The 26777-nt window shown below is 36.8% G+C and overlaps 3 protein-coding genes across 3 annotated transcripts; 1 reads left to right on the top strand and 2 right to left on the bottom strand.

The window, feature by feature from the left end:
* Positions 1-1266: 1266 nt before the first annotated feature.
* Positions 1267-3892, bottom strand: LOC140862206 (putative late blight resistance protein homolog R1B-23). The gene has a single exon (XM_073265212.1). It carries the CDS (start codon positions 3328-3330, stop codon positions 1267-1269), a length of 2064 nt encoding a protein of 687 aa, XP_073121313.1. The 5' UTR covers positions 3331-3892.
* Positions 3893-5291: 1399 nt separating this feature from the next.
* LOC140862207 (uncharacterized) lies at positions 5292-19656 on the bottom strand. Its single transcript, XM_073265213.1, has 2 exons — positions 19492-19656; positions 5292-6611 (listed from the first exon to the last, which is right to left on the bottom strand). The coding sequence occupies exons 1-2, from the start codon at positions 19654-19656 to the stop codon at positions 5292-5294; spliced, it is 1485 nt and encodes a 494-aa protein (XP_073121314.1).
* LOC140862208 (uncharacterized) lies at positions 18183-23547 on the top strand. The gene is made up of 6 exons (XM_073265214.1): positions 18183-18514; positions 19283-19333; positions 20069-20344; positions 20447-20928; positions 22346-22442; positions 22730-23547. Exons 3-6 carry the CDS (start codon positions 20257-20259, stop codon positions 23545-23547), a joined length of 1485 nt encoding a protein of 494 aa, XP_073121315.1. The 5' UTR covers positions 18183-18514; positions 19283-19333; positions 20069-20256.
* Positions 23548-26777: the final 3230 nt, after the last annotated feature.

Genomic DNA, 26777 nt, shown 5'->3' on the forward strand with positions numbered 1-26777 from the left:
ATTGATAAAATAATGATAACAAGATAAAATAATAATTTTTTTAGAAATAAATTAATTATAAATTATAAATTTAAAATAAAAAATTAAAAAAATAAAAATGTTTGAAAAATATTTTATAGTGATATCTTAATAAATATTGTGTATTATTATTTAATGTAAATTCTGCAATCCATTTTAAAAAATTTAGGTTTTGGTTCAAAAATATATAATCCTAAATTGAAAAGTAATATGAATGAACTTATCATTTTCATTTAATATTTTGATACTTTTAGATATTTAAATCTCGTTTAAGAATGCATATAGAGAAGTTGAAAACAATAAGAAAGTTTACTAATATAATGATAACAAGATAAAATAATAATATTTTTAAGAAAAAATTATATAATCATAATAAATTAAAAATTAAAAATAAAATTAATAAAACAAAAAGTGTTTGCTAAATATTTTATGATTATATTTTAATAAAAATTGTGTATTATGGGTTGAATAGATTTAAAAATTATTTTCATAGGGGTAAAATATGCATTTTTATTATTTCACAGGGTATTTGGTGCAAAAAAAAAAATCAAAATATTTGCCCAGTCGCATGAGGAGCGCGTGCGCAACAATCACTCAACTGAAGGGGCGAGTGTGCTAATTTTTTAAAAGGTCAGGGTTGAAGATGCCTATTAAAATTTCACAGGGGAGAAACGTGCATTTTCAATATTTTACGGGGATGTTTGATGCAAATAACTCTTTTTATAATACAACAATAGTATAGATATTCGAACAAATATCTTTTGTTGATTAATGTGTTGTTTCACTCAACGACTTAATAAATTATACAATGATGAAATAATAATTACTAAAAATATGCTGGCAGCTAGAGCTTTTAATTTGGGTTAGACCATTGAATCGACTAACTTGACAACACAATTTTAATCGATTGGGTCTAAAATTTTCCAACTCATAGGTCATGGGCATAGGCGGGTTAGCCCGAGGCAAGCGTGGGTTGGCCTGTGGGTTTGGTAAAAAAATTTAAAAAATTACATTATGGATTTGCAATTTTTCTAGTAAAAGTTTTGACTCAGTACACCGCGCAATTATTTAGTACTTGTGCATAATTATATCTAAGTAATTTGTTATTTGTTTTTATTTTTATTTAGACTTTAAATATTTTCGTTGCATGTTGTATCAAGTGTTAACTAAAAACCACCCAACATACATAATTTGTTAACTTAAATTAACAAGGTACATAGGAAAATTCATAATTGTTTATAAGTTATTTTAAATAAATTTAGCTAAACAGCCTCTAAAACAGTAAACAAACAAAATGGATCCAAGCCAAATTACAATACTTGGCTCCACATATAAATGTACGAATGAACATGTACCAAATGCCCAAAAAAGGTATATCATCACACCCCTAATCGTCCGCCAACGGTGCCAACGGCTGGTAAAAGAATAGGAGCAATACAATGCAAGCTGTGGTTGGGGCAAAAGAACATCATTTACCACTTCATTTACCACTTGAGACACTTCGTGCCACCCCGATGTTTCGTGGCAAATAACTCGAAAACCAATATTAGTTCCATTACTTACTTGCTGCTTCTGTATATTCTTTGCTGAATCAAAGACAGAAGCTTTACAACCACGCAACTCGATCATGTCGAGTGACAGGCTTTCTCCCATCCCAGATGGTATCTGCTCCAATTCACCGCACCGTCGAATAATGAGGCGCTGGAGGCTTGGGAAGTGGCAAGAATCAGCTTCCCAATGCTTCAACTTCAGGCCTTCAAGTACCAAAGTGTTTAGTTCACAGAACTCCTCTTCATTCGGCTTCCACTCGGTCCCGATGCAAGCATGATCCATCAGTTTGAGAACTTGTAGATAAGGTAGTGAGCCTATGACGGCCAAATCATCCCAAGGAATCCCCACCCCAGCTAAGGTCAGAGTTTTAAGCGACCGCGGAAGTGGAAAGTCAAACCTTGTGGGTGAAATCCATTCCGGGAACAAACCTATTTCCGGAATCACGCGTATCTTCAATGCTTTGAGTTGATGTAGGTTGCCGAGATTCTCAAGCTGGTAGTCCGACCATACTCCCAAACCGCGATACTCATAAACAACGTCGATTTTCTTGATGTTGGGAATCCTCTGCAACACTTCCTTAGTAAATATCAAATTCAATAGCCCTGAAAGATTCTCGAGGCTCTCGAAAACTATATGTTCAATGTGAACACCCGCTGGATCTGGCAAATGAGCTCTGTCACACCTTAGATGCCTCAAATGTGTCATGTTCCATATTTCCACTGGTAAATGATATTTACTTCTTCCAGACCGATTTCGAATGATAATCAGTGTTTGGAGATTCCATAGCTTTGTTATTGATGCAGGTACATCCCCGTTACATGTCAAAGCAATGTAGCGTATGCTCCTAAGCTCTAAAACATGATGTGGAAATTTAGGAAACAATACTTGGGAAACTTCCAGTACCCTGAGAAGTTCGAATTCTGAAAAATTTCGTGGGTCAATATAGCATTGTCCCACGCATACAAGCGAGCGAAGAAATGGAGTACAACATGATATGTAGTTAGAAGGAATTAGAACATGCTTGAATTTTTTCCTCAATGGATGAATGCTTATGCGACGCTCTGTTGCTAAATGAGATGCAAGTAAACCGACACGACGTCTCGGTATTTGGAGGAACTCCTCTCTCTTGGCTTCTTCCAAGCAGAAGTCGAGCAAGAGATCATGCATCCTAAAAGCTTTGATTCTTCCTTCGAAGTTCCTCTTAGACATCAAGATAAGGCTTCTATCAAACAGATCTTCCACACACCCCTGTGCCACATCTTCTGGGCTTTGATCATCAACTTCTCTCAGAAAACCCTCAGCAACCCACATCTTGGTGAGTTTCGAAACACGAACCTCATGACTTTTTGGAAAAACTCCCATATAAAGGAAGCATGCCTTCAATTGTTGAGGTAAATAGTTGTAGCTTAATCTTAGTAACTCTGAGCATTGATCACCACTTGAAATCAAAAGTGAAGTTACATTGTCGGCCACGGATTGCCACGCGACTTGTGTTTTCTCTACCTTTGAAAGTAATCCACCGATCACCACAATTGAAAGGGGAAGTCCTCCACAATCACGTGCAATCATCTTTCCGATTTCTTGTAATTTCAGAGGGCAAGGTTTATCTCCAAAAATTTTACCACGAAGTAGCATCCAACTCTGTTCGTCCTTTAGTGGATTCATCAGATGAGGAGTCCAAGAAGGCCTAGCATACTTGGCAACATTAGCAATCCGAGTAGTCAAAATGATTCGGCTTCCAGTGTTGTCATCTGGAAACATCGTTTTCAAGCTGTCCCAGGCCTTGGTGTCCCAAACATCATCTATTGTGATGAGATACCTTCGACCCTTCAAGTTTTTATAAATGAAAAGTTTAACTGAGCATCGCTTGCTTCCAGCATTTCCTTGGCCAATATTTTCATTGAATCTAGCATACCTAACAGGATATCTCGTATGCTATATGATTGAGACACAGTGGCCCAAGCACGAATGTCAAAATGATTTACAACACCTCGATCATTATAAACATGTGTTGCCAAAGTAGTCTTACCGATACCTCCCATCCCGACAATCGAGAGGATCTTGAGTGTGGACGATTCTTCTGCAAGTTGATCCTTGATTTCCATCAAGTTATCATTGAATCCCACCATTAAGTACTCCTTGGTTATACTCGAAACAAGTCTTGGATGCAAAGCATTTCGTGGTTGGAAACAAGTCTTGGTGAACCCCATTTGTTCCTCAAACTTCACCACCTCAACAATCAAGGAATCAAATTTATTGGCCATTAGCTTAATATCGGTTGGTTCTATCGTCTCCTCCTTATTCAGGTATGAGTTATTCTTAGACGCTGCATTAAACATGAACGACGGGAAGCCCTTGTAATCATGAGATGAATTGCTTGAATAGACGTCCATTAAATCGTCTGCTCCAAAAGCCGCATCTCTGATTCTTCCTTCCAAGAAAGTCACAGCGTTGCTTTCATGGGATGGATACTCTTCCAAGAAACACTGCAAGAATCCAACTTTTGCGTTGAAGGATTCGATATCTTTCTTGTCACAAGGAATATTGGAATATTTCTGAGGGTTTTGGAGGATGTTGTGGAGATTTTGCTTAAGAGTCATTATAGCAGCATACGCCATGTTTAAAATCTCCGCACAAAATTAATGGTTCTGAGATTTTAAGGTTTCAGTGTGTATCTTGATATATATAGTGGTAATCATTTTTTGTAATATTAAATATTAATTGGTTTGGGGGGCAGATCACTTTAAAGTTTAAATTAAACGCGTTGATTCTTATGCTATAAGATAGGAACCTTAAAATTTCTTTTACGTAGACGGCAGATATAAGATAGGAACCTTATTATTTCTCTTGTAAATCCCAAATTTTATGTTCTTCTGTGGAAAAAAATTGACCTGGATTTGTAAATCCATACTAAAAGTTTGGAATAAAATATAAATAATATTAAATTTTAGTTTAAGCTGAAAATAAAATATTTCTGCTATTTATATTTTACAAATATAGTGACAATAGTTTGAATGTATTTTTGTTTTTAGTATTTTGGTTTTTAGGTGGTAAAATTTATTAGAATGATTTTTAGTAATTTTCGAATTATCTTTTCCGTTCTTCTTTGTATTTTTCCTATAAGTATTATTTCCGCACAATAATTTTTAATCTCTTAGTTATTAGTTATTATGTTGGACTAATTATGTGGTTTACTCAAAGTTTACCGATTTTTCTTTCCTAAATTTCAGTTTAGGATGTCTTTATTAATTAAATAGTAGTTACTTGTATAACCCTATTATCTTATTTATATAGAATAAGGGGTAAATATGTATATAGATAATACAAAAACTTTATTCCTCTATTCATATTTTTAGATTAAAAGTAAATAGAAACAGATAGATAAATAATACATACAAAGGATCAGCAACAATTGAGTTCAACTCCATCTGAAAGCAGCATTGTCTTTGGTCTTTCATTTCCCATGAACAATCAGCTGACACAAGGAGAGAAAAATGAAATGGAAATTGAAAAAAAAAAACAAATTACTAAACCGACAAAAGTTTTGTAATAATGATATAACACACTCAACTTAAAAAATGACACTTGAGCAAGTATTAGCTTTTCAGAGGAAAGAAACTAACCATTCCATGTAAGTATTTTTCATATCTTTATTAATGTTGAGAGATGCATAGAACTTCAATTAGGAATTTAGGAAAACTCAGGTTTCGAAGAAGGATAATTCATTTCTTAGGAACAAGTCTCTTGATCAAATCGAGCAAAACACGATCTTGATATTTTTCGAACCTATGAAGCAACATGGATGTAGTTGTGGCGTCAGCTGAGAAACCCTTTCTAACCATTTCTTCCAAGTGTGGCATTGCTTCACAAAGCTTTTTCCTTTTAAGAAAGCCTTGGACAACTACGTTTAATGTCGCACTATTGGGTGTACAACCACCTTTTTTCATATCCATCAGCATATCTTTTGCCTCTTGTACATGTCCCATTAGACAAAGTGAGCTGATCATGTTGTTATAAATCACAATATCGGGCTTCAAACCTTTCGAATGAAGTTCATTGAAAAGAATGTTAGCAACATCAGGTTTTCCACCCTTGCATAATCCATTTATCATGATAGAATAGACGATTAGATCGGGATTTAGACCTTTATCTTCCATAGTTCGCAAAATTGAAAGTGCTTGGGTAAATTGCTGAGTCTTACACAAGCTTTCCAATATAAAAGAATAAGTAATCAAGTCAGGAGATACTTTCCGAGCTTCCATCTCATTGAAAAGCTTCTGGCCAGCATCATATCTACCTCCACGAAATAATCCTTGTATCATGATGTTGTAGGAAATTGTTGTAGGCTCCAACCCGTTAGCGGAAATTTTATGAAAGTACTTCCAAGCTTCATCCACCTTTTCTTTCTTAATATATCCATTGAGCATATTGTTGTAGGTAAAGATATTTGTCTTGAGACCCATAAATGCTAAGAAATCAAACAATCTTTGTGCTCTATCCATTTCCCATCGTAAACAATATCCATCTATCAAGGCAGTGTACGTGACAATATTCGGCGAAACATCTCTTTTCTTCATGCTTCTAAACAAATCCTCTGCCTCATTAACCATTCCTTCCTTGCAAAATGCATCAACCAATATAGTAAAAGTAAACACATTTGGATGGATTTTGAGACCTCGCATGTCAACGAACAAGTCTTTTACCTCTTTCCATCGGCCAAAATTGCACAGTCCCTGGATCATTGAATTGTAAGTAAAAACATCTGGAGACACCCCTTTCTTAATCATCTGGTACAATAATCGGAGTGCATCATCTACCATCTTATCTTTACAAAGACTATCAATTATCGTGATGTATGACTTGACATCAGGTTTGCAAGTTCCTTTTGCCAACGTACCCAGTAAATCACGGGCCATGAGAGTGTAACCAGCTTTGCACAGCCCATTTATCACGGCTAGAAATGTGACTTCGTTTGGCTCACATAATTTCTCTCTTAATACCTTTTTAAAAATTTCCACCGCGTCATTAGAGCGACGTTTATTCTTGATCGATTGAGTTTCGGTTATGTTGTTCTTGATCGAGTTCTGATCGTTTATTCTCTGTCGGTTTTGAAATAGAGCGACGTTCGGATTTTTTATGATTTTTGGAAGCTTATTTCAAAAATTGAGTTTTGAGATGTGTTGGATTTGAGTTGTTATTGTTGTTTTAGCATTGTTATGAGTTGATACCGATAGTATACTGGTGTCTGCGTTTTCGGTTTGATCAGTTTATAGTCGTTATGCCGCCGATTTGAGTTTTGGGATTTTGAACTGTTTGAATCGTTGAACTTTGGCTATTGAATTTTGATCGTCATTGTTGATCTTCTTTGCCTCCGTACAAATTCGTCTGGAGTTTGTCGAGCCCTGTGTTAGCAGCTTTCGATCGTCGAAGAATTGGACGAAGAGCGGTAAAGAGTTTACCTTGGGCGTTGTTGATTGTTTAGGTTGTATAGATTTTGATATAACCTCTTTTGTAGCGTATCCAGAGTTGGAGCTACTTGCATTGAAAGATACAAGCAGTCATAGCATGAGGAACTTGTATTTTGTTATTGATTGAGCTTTTTGTTATATGTCTTTATGGTTATGTTTTCTTATCCATTCATCTTGAGCCAAACCTTTGATTTGTCGGGCAGAACAGCCCTTTTTGTTTAGACGTTTTGGGGGTTATACTGCGAGTGGCCTGGGTTATAGAAGTTCACCTAGTGTCAGCATACTCCTTATAGTCGCACCAAAGTCTAGGGGTATGAGATACGTGGCACCACCTCAATTGGGAAAGTCGGTGAGTTGTTACGTGGTCTCATCCTCGGGATCCCAAAAGCATAGCAACAATCCCTTGTTTATCAGAGTTGATATCCCGATTTTAAAGACATGCATTTCATTACGTTGATATTGAATATGTTGTTGTCTTGAAAGCATGTTGTTGTTATATTACTTGTTTGTATGTTATGTTGCTTTTACTGGGAATATTATTCTCACCGGAGTCATCCGGATGGTGCTTTGTTTTGTATGTGTACTTGGCAACAAGAGGGGTAGGATCAAGTCAGTGAAGACCTGGTTAGCATCAAGAGTGAGAGATAGAAGTGGGACTCGGTTTAGAAGTCGAATTAGCATGTCAATCTAGTTTATGATTCGAAGCATGTTAGAACTCGAACTTGTTGTTGTTTGTAGTTTCTATTATTCGAATATTATGGATTGAAGGTTGTCGTTGCATGTAATATGTACCTTGTTATGCATTGAATGTAATAGACTTGAGCGTTGGCATGATTTTCTACTGTTTTCTTTTCCCTATGCTGTCACCGCTCGATCGATAAGATTTGACCGATCGAGCGGTGGACTTTGTGGCTGTTCTCTGTTTTTGAAAAAGGGTGCCCTCTCGATCAGTTGAATCTTACCGATCAAGCGGTGCTGGATTTTTATTTCGGGCAGAAAGTTTGCAAATTCTGGCTCGCTCGATTGGTTGAATCTTACCGATCGAGCGAGGCACTATTTCAAAAAAAAATCCTTTATTAATTTTAGTCTTGGATCTTGTATGCTTAATTGTTGTTTAATCCGAGATTAGTTGTTTAGAACCGAGGTATCACATTAAGTGGTATCAGAGAGATAAGATTCTTGGTTGAACTAGAGTGAGCGGGGTAGTTCGAGTCCGCATGTATTGGCTCCTCGCATGTGATTGAGTTATTTAACTATTTATTTAAATTCATGCGAGCATGCTTTATTATTTGAGAATTAATTGAATTACATGCTTATGTGATTTAATTTATAAAGCATGATCTACTTGAGATATAAATGTTTTTGTTTATCGACTGGTATCCGATATTCTGAGACATTGAAAGGGCACCGAATTGTAGCAATTGAGATATCTCGTGTCCTAACCTTTGATTATTAGACGGGTCCTCGCCGAGTTATTAACAGAAATCAACTGCCAGTTACTCCTCCGAATGAGCAATCTAGTACTGAAACTGATCAGATGGATGCTACAGCAACAACTATGGAAACCTTGCTGAAGAGGTTTCAGTCGTTTAATCCGCCTTTGTTGCTAGGTACAGAAAATCCTGTTGATTGCGAAAGCTGGTTGGACGACATTGATCAGTTGTTCGATTCCATTGATTACTCTGACGACCGCCAAACTAGGTTAGTCATTCATCAGCTTCTTAGTGTTGCTAAGAACCGGTGGATCACGACGAAGAGATCTATGGAGAATCGAGGTACAGTTGTTAATTGGACTCTTTTCAAATCTGAGTTTTATAAGCGGTTTTTCCCTATTTCGTACCGAAAGTATAAGAGAGCAGAGTTTTCTAATCTGAGGAAAGGAAACTTGAACATTGATGATTATGTCGCCAAGTTTGACAGTTTGTTGAGGTTTGCACCGCACATTGCCGACAATGAAGAAGCAAAAGCCGATCAGTTCATCAACGGATTGAACCCCGACATCTTCACGTTGGTAAACACTGCTAGGCCCGATAACTTTGCGGATGCCATGAATCATGCAAAGGGAGCTGAAACAGGTTTGTGGAGACAGAGAGGAAATCAGATGGTACCTCAGTAGCAGAGACAGTCTCAGAACCAACTGTCTCAGTACTAGAATCAGTTGTCTCAGTATCAGAATCAACCCCAGAGGTATGAAGGAGGAAGCAGTGCGGGTAGCAGAAAGGATCATTACAAAGCAAGAAGGAAACAGTTCAAGAAGCAGGGGAACAGTTCTTCTAGTTCCAGTGGTTCCAAGCAATTCGGTTTAGGACAGAGTTTTGGATCTTCATATTTGTTCTTCAACAAGTGTGGAGGTAGACACTCACCGGATCAGTGTGTAGGAGTCTTTCGGAACTGCAATATTTGTCAGCAGCCAGGACACTTCGCTAAAGTGTGCCCTCAGCAAGGTAGAAATCGAGCTCAGAGTGGGAGTTCTTCTAGACCTGCAGCTCAGCCTGAGAGGTAGACTTCTACGGTTCACTTCTTCCAGCCTCAGCAGCAGAACAGACAGGGAGGTAACCCTAGTGCGAACCATCCTCCGAGATAGCAGGCACGAGTCTTTGCTTTGACAGAGGATCAGACTCAGGCAGCACCTGACGATGTTATAGCAGGTAACTGTTCGATTTCCGATTATTCTGCTCATGTATTTATAGATACAGGTGCTTCTCATTCCTTTATCTCTGAAAAATTTGTGTGATGCATGCTTTGCATACTGAGTTGTTGCCTACTGTAGTAGTTGTTACTTCACCTTTGAGTGGAGGAATTGTTTTTGTCAGATTATTCAGGAATTTTGAACTTCAGTTTGAGAAAAATTTGTTAGAATTTGACTATATTGTACTTGGGCTGTCAGATTTTGACTGTATTGTTGGTATAGATGCTTTAACCAAGTACAGGGCAACCGTCGATTGTTTTCAGAAGGTTGTCAGATTCAGACCTGAAATGGCAGACGAGTGGAAATTCTTTGGTAAGGGTTCTCGATCTAGAATTCTTTTAATTTCAGTGTTATCTATGACTCGTTTGTTACAGAGAGGTGAGAGGGATTTTTGGTTTATGCAGATGATGTACTGAAATCTAGCCCTGAATTGGTTGATATACCAGTGGTTAGTGAATTTTTTGATGTGTTTCCGGAAGAGATTCCTAGATTGCCACCTATTCGAGAGATCGAATTCATCATTGATTTAGTGTCAGGTACTCAACCTATTTCCAAAGCTCCGTATCGTATGACACCGGTTGAATTGAGAGAGTTGAAGGAGAAAATTTAGTATTTGATTGTCAAGGGATACATCAGACCTAGTGTATCGCCTTGGGGTGCTCCTGTTCTGTTTGTTCGGAAGAAGGATGGTTCTATGCGGCTCTGTATTGACTACCGTCAACTGAATCAGGCTACAGTAAAGAACAGGTATCCTTTACCCCGAATAGATGACCTTTTTGATCAACTGCAGGGTTCTTCTATATATTCAAAGATTGATCTGAGGTCAGGTTATCATCAGCTGAGAGTGCGAGAGAAAGTTGTTCCTAATACCGCATTCAGAACGAGGTATGGTCATTTCGAGTTTATAGTCATGTCGTTCGGTTTGACTAACGCTACAGCTATTTTTATGGATTTGATGAACCGTATCTTTCAGCGCTATTTAGATGAGTTTGTTATTATCTTCATCGATGATATTCTTATCTACTCGAAGAACCGTACTGACCATGCAGAGCATTTGAGGATCGTCTTGCAGATTTTGCGAGTTGAACAATTGTTTTCCAAGCTATCTAAATGTGAATTCTGGTTGGATCGATTTGTCTTTCTCGGTCACATTATTTCAGGAGATGGGATTTCTGTCGATCCCAGCAAGATTGAAGCGGTTATGAATTGGCCTAGACCGACATCAGTGCCTGAGATCCGAAGCTTTATGGGTTTATCTGGTTATTATCGCCGATTCATCGAGGGATTCTCATCTATTTCCAAGCCTATTACCCAGCTGACTCAGAAGAATGCGCCTTTTGTCTAGTATGCAGATTGTGAGGCTAGCTTTGTTGATCTAAAGAGGAGACTGACCAGTGCTCCGATTCTTTCTATTCCAAAAGGTACTGGAGGTTTCACAGTCTATTGTAATGCTTCTAACTGAGGCTTGAGATGTATTTTTATGCAGCATAAGAATGTGATAGCGTATGCATCGAGGCAGCTAAAGCCGCATGAGACTCGTTATCCAGTTCATGATCATGAACTAGCTGCGATCGTCTTTGCTCTAAAGATCTGGCGTCATTATCTTTATGGTGAGTCTTTCGAGATCTTTTCTGACCATAAGAGTCTTAATTATTTGTTTTCACATGCAGAGTTGAATATGAGACAGAGAAGATGGTTAGATCTGTTGAAGGATTTCGACTGCGAGATCAAGTATTACCCGGGAAAGTCGAATGTAGTTGCAGATGCCTTGATCCGAAAGCTTTGTTCTTTATCTCTTTCTACTATTGGTGTTTCTGTTGGAACACGCGTTCTCGGATCAAATATGTGATACCCGGTGCAGCGGAAGTTTAAAATTTTTCTTATATGGAACGATTCCATATCAATGGGTATCAAATCCTCACGATTAAAATCATGCAAGTAAAATAATAATAACAATTAATATTTTACCTCTTCAAGCTATGGCTTGATTATGGACTCCAACAGATTAAATCTGCCCTTGTTGTAAATCCGAGGAACTGATGACTTGCTCGATCAACTCCTGAATTAGGTCCACGAATAGAAAACAGAAACCCTCTGATTGATTGCACTAGAAATCAATCAAATGTTTATCGAAAAGATTTACAGATTTGATCTGTCAATTCAGAATGTAATTTTTCAGAAAAATCACAGACTAAATTCTCTCAAAAAGGGAATAGGAATTTCAAAAATTCCTAGCTTAGAATTATAGGTGATTTTCGAAAATTGCAAGCTTGGAATCAAAGTTTCTTTTCGAAAATCCCTATGTGTTATATTTATAATTTCTGTACTGGATTAAGTTATATGTCTAAGAGGACACTAACTCCTTAGGGCCCATTATCCATAACTTAAGCCCAACAAGCCAAGCCTGTTATTATAGAAATTAATATAAAATTCATCATGACTCCGATTGATAAACTGATTTCACCAACGTGCACAGAAACCATTTCTGCACCTTTTAAAGTCAAGATAATTTTTCTGAATCCGAATTCAGTGACTTCCAAAAATACTCATCCCTATGTCATTTTAGGAAGTTCCACTCCCTTTACTTAAGAAGTCCAACTTCTCTTTCGCTAAATTTAACTCTTTAAATTCAACTATCTCAACGGGGATTAGTAATCCATTACTTGTGTAACCCTCAATGGTTCAGGGATACAGCTAGCCGTGGGCTCACAACTCCTTGTGACTCGGAACAACAATTTTCTACTTACCCATCGAATCATGGTAAGAGCGCATAGCAACATCGCCCCATGATTCCCTAGGTATCACTGAAAATGCCTGCAAGAACCAGTAGGTTTTGGTTAGCGTACAGTACGGTCCCTTCATCCATATATCCCGATCGAATCAACAACCATTGGTACATCGAGAGTTGTTCGAGATTCGATAACTATGCAATGCATCTTGAAGATCAAATACTGACATTCCATGTGCTACTAGGAAACCAAGTAACCTAAAGCACATCATGTACTCTGGTCAGAGATTTGTCACACTAATATCTCCTCAGATCGCATAGGATATCCATACCCGCAAGCGTGTGGTGAATCCTTGACAACAAAGCATTGACTCCTATATGTGTCGTAACTATACCCAATATCGACACCTGATGACCCTCATAAAATCGGTAAATGAGTCAAAGTACAGTACTAGCATATAGAGTCTCCATGATGTTTCAAGTAGTAAGGACTAATGGTGTACAACCAAAATCGCGGACTTATCCACTCAATTAATGATAACCACTTAGAAAGTCCGAATAGGGTAGTTCGATCATCCATCATATGAATATCCATTTGCATGCTTCGAACATCTCTATGTTCCATACCAATGAAACGTGGTACTCGGCATCGCAAATGCTAGTCTCAATCTCGAGCGATCCTTATCCTTATTTGCGGATGACTCAATTGACTAGAAACAGTTTAGAATATACAGTGCTTATAAGATGTGTCTCATGATAGTCATCCATATGTAACTATCACATCTTACATGCACTCTAGTATATTCAAGGTCTTTATCTAAACATCATATAATACGTCACAACATAATAATATGATAAAAGATAAAGTAAATGCCAATATAAAAGTGTAAATTATATTAAACAAAGATTATTTATATATAGAGTCATAAAAGCCCTTAGCCACAAGTTGGCTAACCGGGCACCCACTCTTTCAGTTTCTCAGTTGATCAATGATTGTTGCACTTCTGGTTTAGAGTTTAAAACAGACAGGAATACTATCAGAGTATTTGTTATTCAAGCCGAGCCAGAGTTATTTATTTTGATCAAAGAAGCTTAGAAGTCTAATCCGAACATTCAGATTTCAGTAGAGAAAGTCAGATCTGGGCATCAGTCTGAATTCTAGGATAGAGATGACGTTTAGTTTGTAAATAGTCGTATTGTCGTGCCTGATATTTCGGAGTTGAGGCAGCGTATTCTCCCAGAGGCTCATTGCAGTCGGTTCAGTATTCATCCTAGAGGTCGTAAGATGTATAACGATCTGAAAAATCAGTTTTGGTGGAAGAGAATGAAGAGCGATGTTGCGAGGTTTGTATCTCGATGTTTGAACTGTCAGTAAGTGAAAGCAAAAAGGAAGCGACCGGGTGGCTTGTTGCACAGTCTATCTGTTCCTGAATGGAAATGAGATCACATTTCTATGGATTTCATCACGAAGCTACCGCGATCTGTTTGAGAATGCGATGCTATTTGGGTAGTGATCGACCGATTGACGAAGTCTGCTTGTTTTATTCCGTACAGGATGACGTATTGTCACGATTAGATGGCTGAGTTATATGTTAGCAATGTTGTGAGATTGCATGGTGTGTCGAAGTCGATCGTTTCAGACCGAGAACCTAGATTCACTTCGCACTTTTGGCACAGTTTTCAGGAGGCACTTGGTACTCGATTGCATCTCAGTACATCTTATCATCCTCAGACCGATGGACAGTCAGAGCGGACTATCCAGACGTTAGAGGATATGCTTCGAGCAGTAGTGCTAGACTTTGGCACTAGTTGGCAAGATTCTTTGCCTCTTGTTGAGTTTTCTTACAACAGCAGCTTCCAAGCGAGTATCGGTATGACGCCTTTTGAGGCATTGTACGAAAAGAAGTGCCGATCTCCTTTGTTTTGGGACGATGTGTCCGAGTCACCTGATTTGTGACCGGATATGCTTAGAGATATGTCAGAGCATGTAAAGATCATCCAGACTAGAATGAAGTCAGCTCAGGATAGACAGGCGAAGTATGCAAATATCAGACGTAGACCTCTGAGTTTCGAGCAGGGATACCGAGTTTTCCTTAAGATTTCTCCTTTCAGAGGCACTGTCAGATTTGGTAAAAGAAGTAATTTATCTCCGAGATTCATCGAATCGTACGAGATTCTCAAGAAGTTAGGCGATCTTGCCTACAGACTTGCACTTCCTCCGTCTTTATCTGGTATTCACGAAGTTTTTCACGTCTCTATGTTGCGGAAGTATCATCCAGATCCTTTTCATATTCTTCAGCCTGACGAAGCCGAGCTTGACGAGACTTTAAGCTACTTTGAGCGACCGATTCAGATCCTTGATCGAAAGGAGAAACAACTCATAACCAAGTTTATTCCTTTGGTGAAAGTGCAGTGGAGCCGTCACGGCGTCGAGGAAGCGACTTGGGAGACAGAATCCGACATGAGACAACGTTTTCCTGAGTTATTCGGATGACGTGAGTTCTTCTTACTGTCTTTAGTTCTTTATTCTATCTTATGAGTTGTAATTCTTATTTATTTCGAGGACGAAATCCCTTTTTAGAGGGGGATAATTGTAACGCCCCGATTTTATCTTAATTGAGATTATTTGAGATAATCAGATTTTCCAGAAGTCGAGGGCCGATTTGATTTTGATCAGGGTCTATTTTGCAAATTTTGGAAATTTCAGGGACTAAAACGCAAATATTGGATTTTATATATTATCTTGACTTGGAATGACTTTCTCATCACTTCATCCTCCTCCCCTTGCACGCCTCCCTCCATTGAAGCGCCTCTTTTGAGTTTTCAAGCTTTCAGATTTTAGTCCGAGCTCGATCTGTCCGTTGGAATTTATTTCTGAAGCCAGATTAACGATCACTGCAGCGAGAGCTCCGTTGTATCGTAAGTTTTTCTTCGATCAGCTAAAATTTGATTTTCGGATGTTGTTAGAATCTATTGAGTTTCGGTTATGTTGTTCTTGATAGAGTTCTGATCGTTTATTCTCAGTCGGTTTTGAAATAAAGCGACGTTCGGATTTTTTTATGATTTTTGGAAGCTTATTTCAAAAATTGAGTTTTGATATGTGTTGGATTTTAGTTGTTATTGTTGTTTTAGCATTGTTATGAGTTGATACCGATAGTATACTGCTGTCTGCATTTTCGGTTTGATCAGTTTATTGCCGTTATGCCGCCGGTTTGAGTTTTGAGATTTTGAACCGTTTGAATCGTTGAACTTTGGCTATTGAATTTTGATCGTCATTGTTGATATTCTTTGCCTCCGTACAGATTCGTCTGGAGTTTGTCGAGCCCTGTGTTAGCAGCTTTCGATCGTCGAAAAATTGGACGAAGAGCGGTAAAGAGTTTACCTTGGGCGTTGTTGATTGTTTAGGTTGTATAGATTTTGATATAACCTCTGTTGTAGCGTATCCAGAGTTGGAGCTACTTGCATTGAAAGGTACACACAGTCATCGTTTAGCGGGATAGCATACTCGAGACAATTGGTTCTTGAGTTTTCCCTTAAAATCACATACTTGCATCAATACTTGTTATAGCATGTGGAACTTGTATTTTGTTATTGATTGAGATTTTTGTTATATGGCTTTATGGTTATGTTTTCTTATGCATTCATCTTGATCTAAACCTTTGATTTTTCGGGCAGAACGACCCTTTTTGTTTAGACGTTTTGGGGGTTATACTGCGAGTGGCCTGGGTTGTAGAAGTTCACCTAGTATCAGCATGCTCCTTATAGTCGCACCAAATTCTAGGGGTATGAGATACGTGGCACCACCTCGATTGGGAGAGTCGATGAGTTGTTACGTGGTCTCATCTTCGGGATCCCAAAAGCATAGCAGCAATCCCTTGTTTATCAGAGTTGATATCCCGATTATAAAGACATGCATTTCATTACGTTGATATTGAATATGTTGTTGTCTTGAAAGCATGTTGTTGTTATATTACTTGTTTGTATGTTATGTTGTTTTTACTGAGAATATCATTCTCACCGGAGTCATCCGGCTGTTGCTTTGTTTTGTATGTTTACTTGGAAACATGAGGGGCATGATCAAGTCAGCGAAGACCTGGTTAGCATCAAGAGTGAGAGATAGAAGTGAGACTCGGTTTAGAAGTCGAATTAGCATGTCAATCTAGTTTATGATTCGAAGCATGTTAGAACTCGAACTTGTTGTTGTTTGTAGTTTTTATTATTCGAATATTATGGATTGAAGGTTTTCGTTGCATGTAATATGTACCTTGTTATGCATTGAATGTAATAGACTTGAGCGTTGGCATGATTTTCTACTGTTTTCTTTGCCCTGTGCTGTCACCGCTCGATCGATAAGATTTGACCGACCGAGCGGTTGGACTTTGTGGCTGTTCTCTGTTTTTGAAAAAGGGTGCCCGCTCGAGCGGTTGAATCTTACCGATCGAGCGGTGCTGATTCTGGCTCGCTCGATTGGTTGAATCTTACCGATCGAGCGAGACACTATTTCAAAAAAAAAAAATTCTTTATTACTTTTAGTCTTGGATCTTGTATGCTTAATTGTTGTTTAATCGGATATTAGTTGTTTAGAACCGAGATCTCACATAATAAGTGCTCACTTTTTATTTTTATAATATAGTTATGGTATAAATATTCCAACAAATATATTTTGTTGATTAGTGCGTGTTGTTGCACTCAACGACTTAAATAACTTATACCATGATGAAAAATAATCTATTATATCTATTATATTATATTTATATTATATTATATTATATTATATTTTATTTATATTATAAGTTTTTATATATAAATATGTAGTTTTTATTGTGAATTTACTTTGATACTTTTATTAATTGTTATTTTTTTTTCTTCATTAATTGTTGTGCATTATTTGTTTGGTTTTGTTATCATACATTATTTTTAAATTCATTGATTATTTTAAAAAAAAGGCGGAAAATTATGTTCTTAAATTTTTTTTTCTACCAATAATTTTTACTTTGGTACCATTTTTAATTGTTTTAGTTATTAATTGTTTTTTTTATTTTCTCATTCATTATTGTGCATTGTTTGTGTGTTATTTTCTCATTATTGTCATTAACAAAAAAATATATGTTTAAAACTATATACCTAAATAAAAATATCAACTACATCATGTGATTTGGTTTCTTATATCTAATTTTTTTTATTTTTTTTTAATTTTACGGTTTGTATTTAAAAGTCAATTAAATAAAATCTGGTCAAAAGATTAATGTGTATACTTTTTGTTGCTTAAATTTTTTTAATTTCATAATTTTAGAGCGTTCCACAACTTGAGAACATTTTTTTTATAATCTCGGTAGCACCTTGGTCCTTACTGGTTATTGATAATATGAATATAAACACTTAAATATAGATTGAATGACTTAAAAACTTCTAAATGTGCATTTTTAGATCTTATAATTCGTTAAACTCTTTATTCTACTTTTGAAAATTAATAAATATGTAGCTTCCATTTTGAATTTACTTTTGTACCCTTATTAATTGATTTTCTTATTTATTGTTTTTTTTTTCTTCACTAATTGTTGTGCATTATTTGTTTGGTTTTATTATCATACATTATTTTTAAATTCGTTGATTATTTTAAAATTATATATCTATTCCTATTCCTATTCGTATTCCTATTCCTATTATAAAAGTCTGAGTTTGATTGTTTAATTACTACTCTTCTGCCCCTGCAAATACTTATGAATTTATTATTCTGCGCTCTGCGCTCCCGGGTTTAGTTCATTTCCGTCATTATGTTAAACGCTCACTAACCGTTAAATCCTACCACCTCTTCTTCCTCAATCCCTACATTCCCTTGTCATGCCACCTCTTCCCATGCTTCGATTCAATGCTCCAATCGTTTTATTCAGAATTCCAATATTGGCATTTTGCTTCCTTCGCGAATTATTTCCCCACCTTAATTTCTACCCTTCCAACCGTCAAAATGCGATCTTTCAATGCGGGGTAGAAAACCGGCTTTATCTTCAACTGTTGCTTTCGGAATTCAAGCCACAACGGAAACCAACGCGTCTTCCTCCGGTAGGTTATGATTCATTCGTATATCATATATTAAAGCAATATGTGACCGCTGAAAATTATTTAGCCATGTGTTATACAATGCATTATGTGACCGCTGAAAATTATTTAGCCATGTGTTATACAATTCATTATTAATATCAATTATCAATATTAATATAGTTGATTGGATAAAGAGATTACTGTTAAAGATAAAATTTCCCAAAAACAACAAATCTGATGTCACAAAAAAAAAAATGAACACATTTCAATCACTTTCTTCACAATTAATAAAGAAATTTCTTTGCCTACATGTTATAAAATAAATTTTTAATGTTATAGTTAGAGTAAATTTATGCACTTACATGAACAAATCTATTGTCAAAAATATCAAATTCAACAAATATTCCATTCACGTTCTAGCTCACAACAATTGACATTAAACAAATACATTTCAAAATTTTATTTAATTCCGAAAAAATTTCCATAATGTGTATTATTCTATATTAATCTGTGTTAATAACATTTGTGTCATAATTTGTAGTAGTGAGTTTTGTTTCTGTTTTAAAAAAAAAACATTTTTCCCCAATTTCCTTTACAAAAAATTATTGATAACAATAACTCAAAATCTAGCTTCCTCTTTAAAATTTTTTTGGCTATTGAATTTATGGTTTACTCGAATGTTGTAATAAGTCCTTTCAATATTGATTGAAGTTATATATAGGTAACTTATATATAACGTTAATATGTCTTTACCTTGTTCTTGATGTTGATCTTGTTTCACAACCATAGGGATCCGAGGATCGAGTTCAACATGGTTTCGTTTGGCTTGTGTGCGTACTTGTGAGTTGGCTATTATTTTGTTACTGTTTAACTATTGTGGTTTTATTCTTTTCTTTTTGGTATAAATATTAATGGTTTATTTTTTTTTTCCATTTTTGTGTACAATCCTATATTACAACATGTTTTGTATTTCAGTTCATGAGAGTGATTTTGGATACTTCCACATATTGGATCCCTTTTCTCAATGCCACTTTTGTGGTGCAAAAAATTTCAGTCTGAATCACCATCTTTCTGTTGTGATAGTGGTCGAATTTGCTAGCACGCTCAGCGATTCCACCTGATTTGATGAGTCTCTTTGTGGATTCAGATTCCCATGTTGCCATTACCTTTCGAAGAAAAATCCGGTTGTATAATAGTATTTTTTCGTTTACGTCTTTTGGTGTTAAATTCGATAGGGATCTTGCTTCATCAAGCCGTGGAATCTATATGTTTAGGGTGTCAGGACAAATATTTCATACTCTGCCACCTCTTGTTCCCAGTGATGAAGGACCAAAGTATTTTCAATTGTATTTTTGGGATAGCGACAATGAATTACATAATAGGATGAACATCATTGATGATAATGATTTGGATGAGGCGACGATGATACTGTTGATGAGTATAATGAAAAGTAATCCTTATGCCGAATTATTACGTAGAATAAATCAGTTTCCTTCTATTAAAGATCTCAGCTTGCAGATATGTAAAAATGTTGTTTTAGACCAGCGGAATTACAATTCACCCACTGCTGATCAGGTTGCTGCTATTTGGGTTGAAGACAATAATCCGAATATTCCTTATGATAGAAATATAAGTGTATGTGGCAGTGATGGGCGGAGTTATCAAATTAAGCATTACTTTGGATGTTACGACCCTTTGCAATATCCATTATTTTTCCCCAACGGAGAAAATGGTTGGCATCAACATATTCCTAAGTTTAGAAGATGAAAAAGAGAAGGTCATTCCAATGCAAATGTATTAGCTCCAACAAATTTCCTTCGTTTGATAATGTTCTTTCCGATGAAAGTCGGGGTGATATTTTTCCTCCATTATTCTGATTAAATTGCTAGATTTCTACCATATTTTCACGTAACATGCATGCTTAATTTGGTAGTTTTATTGTTTTTATCGTAGGTGTTCATGCTAACAACATCAGAATGGTTTCTTGTCGAGAGTATTACTGCTACAAGCTTCAGATTCGAGAAGATGATACATCAGTATTATTATATGGAGGAAGATTATTGCAACAGTTTGTTGTCGATATGTACATAAAGCTGGAGACAACAAGACTTGATTACTTTCGAAATCATCAGGCAGAAATGAGATCAGAATTATACCAAGGTATTGTCGACAGTGTTGTCAGAGGTGAGGCTAAAGGAAGCGAAGTTGGCAGACGGATTGTTCTATCGGCATCATTTATTGGGGGTCCTAGGGATATGCGTCGAAGGTATTTAGACGCAATGGCCCTGGTCAGAACATTTGGTAAACCTGATTTGTTCATCACTATGACTTGTAATCCGGAATGGAATGAGATCAAGAGTAATTTGTTGCAAGGTCAGCTTCCACAAGATCGTCCAGATTTAACTTCGAGAGTTTTCCAGGATCTCAAGGACCAGGTTATTAAAAAAATCTATCTTTGGTCATGTCTCTGCTTATGTATATGTTATAGAATTCCAAAAAAGAGGGTTACCTCATGCTCACATGCTTGTTATATTAAGTAAAGATCACAAAATTAACTCCCCTGATATGTTTGATGACTTTGTTTTGGCTGAAATTCCGTATAAGAATCATTCCCCTCGATTATATCGATTGGTTGGAAAGCATATGATGCATGGACCTTGTGGTAGTTTAAGTCAAAAAAATTCATGTATGGTTGATGGGCAATGTAAGAGTCATTATCCTCGACGGTTTTTGAATAATTCAATTCAGGGTGAGGATGGTTATCCAATCTATCGGAGAAAAAATAATGGTCGAACTGTCGATGTGAGAAATGCTACATTGAATTCCCAATGGGTTGTTCCATATAATCCTTATTTGTTGTATAGATATGATTGTCATATCAATGTGGAAGTATGCTCTGGTTTGACGGCGGTGAAATATCTTTACAAATATATCTATAAAGGACATGACAAGGTAGGTGTTCATCTTTTACCTTGTGATTCAGAAACGTTTGTAGATGAAATAAGAAATTTCCAAGATGCGCGTTGGGTTTCGGCACAAGAGGCAATGTGTAGAATTTATGAGTTTGATTTAAATGAAATATCTCCATCTGTTATTAATTTACCGCTTCATTTTCCTGATAAGCATTGTGCGACCTTTTGGAAAAACCAAAACTTAAGAAATCTTTTGAATCTAGAGCAGATTTCGAAAACTATGTTAACTGAATTTTTCCATTTGTGCTTTGTCTGTTCTAATGCAAGACACTACTTTTATTCTGAAATCCCAGAACACTATGTTTGGGATAGACAAAGTAAAACTTGGACGGAAAGAAAACAAAGAAGAGTAATCGGTCGTATCAATGTAGCAAATCCAGTTGAGGGTGAGAGGTACTATTTGCGTTTGCTACTTTTACATGTTCGGGGTCCTACTTCTTTTAACGATTTGTTAACAGTGAACCAGAAAATTTGCCTTTCATTCAAGGAATCTGCACAGCTTAGAGGACTACTTGAATGCGACCAAAGTAATTTTCAATGTTTAAATGAAGCTGTTAGTTTTTAGATGCCATATGCGTTGAGAAGACTATTTGCAACCGTCTTAGTTTATTGTGAGCCTGCTAATGTTCGAGACTTGTGGGATTCATTTTATCAGCATTTGTGTGAAGATTTTCATATGCATGGTATACATAACGATTTGGAAATCTTATGTGAAACATTAAGATCCGTAAACTTTTTTTTAGAAAGTATGGGAAAAAGGATCGAATCTTATGATCTACCGAAAATTCCTATACATGCAGCTAATTCAAGCAAATATGTTCCCAGAGAAGTTATGGATGAGATGTCTATCTTAGTATCTCATGATGATTCTATTGCTCAGTTGCAGCTTAATAAAGGTCAACAAAGAGCTTTTAATACAATTATTCAATGCTTGGATCATGGTAAAGGAGGAATTTTCTTTGTTAACGGGCCTGATGGTACTCGTAAAACATTCTTATACAGTGCTTTGCTTGCACATGTTAGGTCAAGAAACATGCTTGCTTAGGCAACGGCTACTTCAGGCGTCGCAGCTTTTATTTTACCTAGTGGTAGAACAGCGCATTCTCGATTTAAAATTCCCATTGATTTACATGAGAATAGTGTTTGCACAATCTCAAAACAAAGTGGACTTGCAAACCTTTTGCGACAAGCTAAGTTGATTGTTTGGGACGAGGCACCCATGGTAAATGTTTTGCTGTCGAAGCAGTTGACCGAACTTTGCAAGATCTTGTTGGTATTTTAGAGCCATTTGGTGGAAAAGTTGTTCTTGGAGGAGATTTCATGCAGGTCGTACCTGTCATTCCAAAAGGTACTATACAAGAAACAATTAATGGCAGCTTAGTGAAATCATATTTATTCCCTCGTATGCAACAATTGGTTTTATATGATAACATGAGAGCTAAATCAGATCCTGTCTTTGCCGAATTTCTTCTTCGAGTTGGAAAAGGAACAGAACAAAGTGATGATGCTGGAAATGTTAGAATCCCAGATGAAATGCTTGTACGATTATGCGATGGTGATATTGAATTGTCAGAACAAAGATTAATTGATGTCATTTTTCCGGATCTCATGAATAATTGTCATTCTTATGTGTACATGACAAATCGTGCCATTCTCGCAACCAAAAATTGTTATGTGGATAAGTTAAATGATAAGATCATCTCATTGTTTCCAGGAGAGGTAAAAACATATCTAAGCTTTGACGAAGATGTTGATGATACCCAAAACTTTTATCCCGAGGAGTTTCTAAATAGTTTGGCTCCAAATGGTCTTCCTCCTCATTGTCTGCTTTTGAAAAAAAATTGCCCTGTTATGCTGCTAAGAAATCTTGATCCCTCAGATGGACTTTGTAATGGTACCCGAATGATATGTAAAGAATTTAAGGACAATGTCATCCATGCTGAAATTACAGTAGGCCATCATTCAGGAAAGCAAGTTTTGATTCCTCGCATTCCTTTGTCGCCCGCAGAGAATGAAAGTCATCCTTTTCAGTTTAGAAGAAAGCAGTTCCCACTTCAGTCTTCGTTTCTCAATGACGATTAATAAAGCTCAAGGACAAACAATACCCAATGTTGGGATCTACTTACCGGAACCCGTGTTCTCCCATGGACAGTTGTATGTCGCACTTTCCAGAGGTATTTCAATGGCTAACACAAAAGTTCTGATCAAACCAGATGTTAACAAGAATCTTGATGGCTCAAGGACGAAAAACATTGTTTATACGGAGGTTCTTGATCATTTCCGTTAACGTACTTTGATTTTGTTTTTTTAATGATTTGACTGCAATAAAGTTTTAATTCTTCTCAAGTATATCTTTTGACGAATACTCTAATTTTTAGTCCAAAACATAAGTTATCTCATCCTTGATATTTTTGTGAAAGTCTTTTATATTTATTATTAATAATTATTTTACTGCTTTATTTATAATTTATAAAGTACAATTTTTATTTTCGTCGAATTTATTGATATATTTACAATCCAAACTTGAAAGAAAGGTGGATAACAAAGAGCATATAATTCAATCAAGATTTTTGTCTCTTAATAAATCTAATGTCTGAAAAATAGATATAATTGGTTTCAAATAATTGGACAAAATCGTAATAGCAATTACTCTGTCCTACATATATTTTATCAATATATATACACCACCTTTGTTCACCATATGTTCACTACTACTATGCAATAATCATTGTGATGTAGTCAAAAATCACTTGTACTCAACACGTTGCTTCCGCAAAGTCTGGAGTATGAATAAATCCTTGTACGTTCCCTTGGAAGATCTTCAGTGGGTTGTTCCTACGTCACAAAACAAAGTCAGAGGAGCCGGGAGGGTTCCCGGCGAAGGCACTCCGACGATCAAGTCAGTTATTACTCAAGGAATAATAATCGAGAGTAGAGCGATATAGTGCTAAAGAAAGTGTGTACCTTAATAATGAGGTGACTTGAGCTATTTATAGATATTCGGAGAGTTTCACGGGCTTGAGCCGCTTATGGGCTTTTGTAGAATTCAGGGCCTGCTTGAATTAAATATATAAAATATTTAAATAAGCTTGGGCCTGAAAAATATTTGGAGTGGACCTTCATGATTGGGCTCAGGCCCAGTTGAATTTTTATGTGTAACCTATCATAGGCCCCCCACTCTCGAGTGTGTCGCATGTGTTGAGAGGACCGAGAGTAGAATTTTTATCTGAGTATTGTCAGAAATTTAGTTGCCGAGAACGAATATTGTTTGCCACTGCGAAAATTACGGGGATCGACCTGGAGATACCACGATGGAGAAAACATAGTAGGACTGTGATGCAAGGAAATTAAAATCCTGGTAAAATAATAATTACAATGTAACTGGATAGGAATCGAAGTTTTGCTAGAACATTAATTGTAGAAACCCAGTAGAACTCTGACGGAAATAACTATTATAAATTCAACACCATATCATGTTCATCACAACATACTAACGTAATTCTATTTCTGAATCTCTCTTGCCGTATTTGCTAGGTCGCATTCCCCAAATTGTTAGAGGAAATAAAATTCATCGGATACCCATGGAAGGTATTAATTATTTTAATTATTATATCAACCCTCTCTCCGTATTTTTTTTTTAAGTTAGGAATTGTTTTGGCCTTTTCATATTGTGCACACGTCTGCATCCTTTTTCCCTTTTACCTACCTTCACGTTAGCATTGGAGTTCCCTGTATATGTGTGATATTCCATCCTTGGCTATGGGTTATCATCCTCTTCATCGAGACGGCGACTGGGCGGCAAAGTATAGGTGGTGCGATGGTGATGTGATGGTGATGCCGAGGAGCCAAGTTCCAGCCATGGGACCTTCTCTACTGCTCGTGGAGATGCCCAGATCTGGACTTGGTTGTGGCTACAAAAACAGTATCGAAGTGAGGCGGCGCTGTTTGATTTAATCCGGCCGATGAGTGCCTTCGAATTTCAGCCATGGAACAGATTTCACAAGTTTGAAAGCTGCACCCAAATCTGAAATCGAAAACGGGAGACCCTGCGAGGGCGTGGTGGCATCATGGTGCTGAACTTATTTCGATGTTCCAGCCATGGATTAGTGTCTAAGCTATCCAAATCTGGACTCGATGAGGCAAAGGCGACGGACAGCTGCTCGGTTGCTGGTGGTCATCGAAGATGGGCGTCGCGCGAATACGTGAGGGAGGCAACCGGTCGGAGACGATGGTATATGAGTGATAGACAACTGTCGATGGCTTGCCGGAGGTAGCTGTGGCTGGTGGTTAGGCGGCAAATGGTGACGACAGAAGCGGTGGACGATGTGGTGATGATAAACCCATCTATTATGGATAGACACACATATACATATATATACACGATGCATATTATTAAGAACCAATTACCATGTATCTGATGCTATTATTTGTTTTATTATTTTTTAATTAATCTATACAAAATATTATTTTCTGGTAAAATTTATTTTAAAAATCATTGTAGGGCATCCTTTACGAGTTAAGGTACTTTCGGTGTTGGTTGCTAACCGAGATACTCTTTCCTCGTCGCCCGCGGGATCTGGCGATGACAGTGAAATTGACGAGTGTCTATCTCCCTTGAGTTATTTGAATTCTTGCGATAGTAGTAATTCTCAAGAGTCTTCGGGAGGAGTGAGCGAACGTCTTCTGGACGAGTCTGAAATTTTACGCCCATTCCAAGAATTTGAATTATCATCTAGACATATTCTTAAGATTCCAAAAAATGGAGATTCATGTCAAGAACCGCCTTCGGGATATTTTACTGTATATCTGGAGTACTTTAATTTTGGTTTCTCGCTTCCTCCTCATGCCCTTTTGATAGAAATTGTAAATAGTCTTGGGGTAAGTTTAAGTCAACTAACACCAAGTGCGATTCTTCTTTTTACGTGTTTCCTACATAGAGTGAGTGAAATTGAAAAGTCCCCGACTATAGACTTATTTTATGCGCTTTTCTCGGTGCGTCGTTCCATGCCGGGTTCCTATACTTATTTTCTACCTCGGGGTGATTGTAAGTTCTTATCTCGTTGTCCATCTCCAAAAAGTGATTGGAGGAAAAAGTTTGTTTACGTTTGGGATTATGGTTGGGGGGTTCCCATAATATGGAGCCCGGGCTATAGGAGAATTATTTTTAGTAAAACTCACCGTAAATTGCAACTTGAATGTCGCTCTTTAGGTCTTTTCAAAAAGATGATTGATCCGAAAAGTTTGCTTCCTGCCGGTATTTGCTTTTTTCTTCTCTTCCATGCTATTGTATTTAATTAAACATACCTTGCTCG

Source organism: Henckelia pumila, chromosome 4 (assembly GCF_033568475.1).
Source record: "Henckelia pumila isolate YLH828 chromosome 4, ASM3356847v2, whole genome shotgun sequence".
Lineage (NCBI taxonomy): Eukaryota > Viridiplantae > Streptophyta > Magnoliopsida > Lamiales > Gesneriaceae > Henckelia > Henckelia pumila.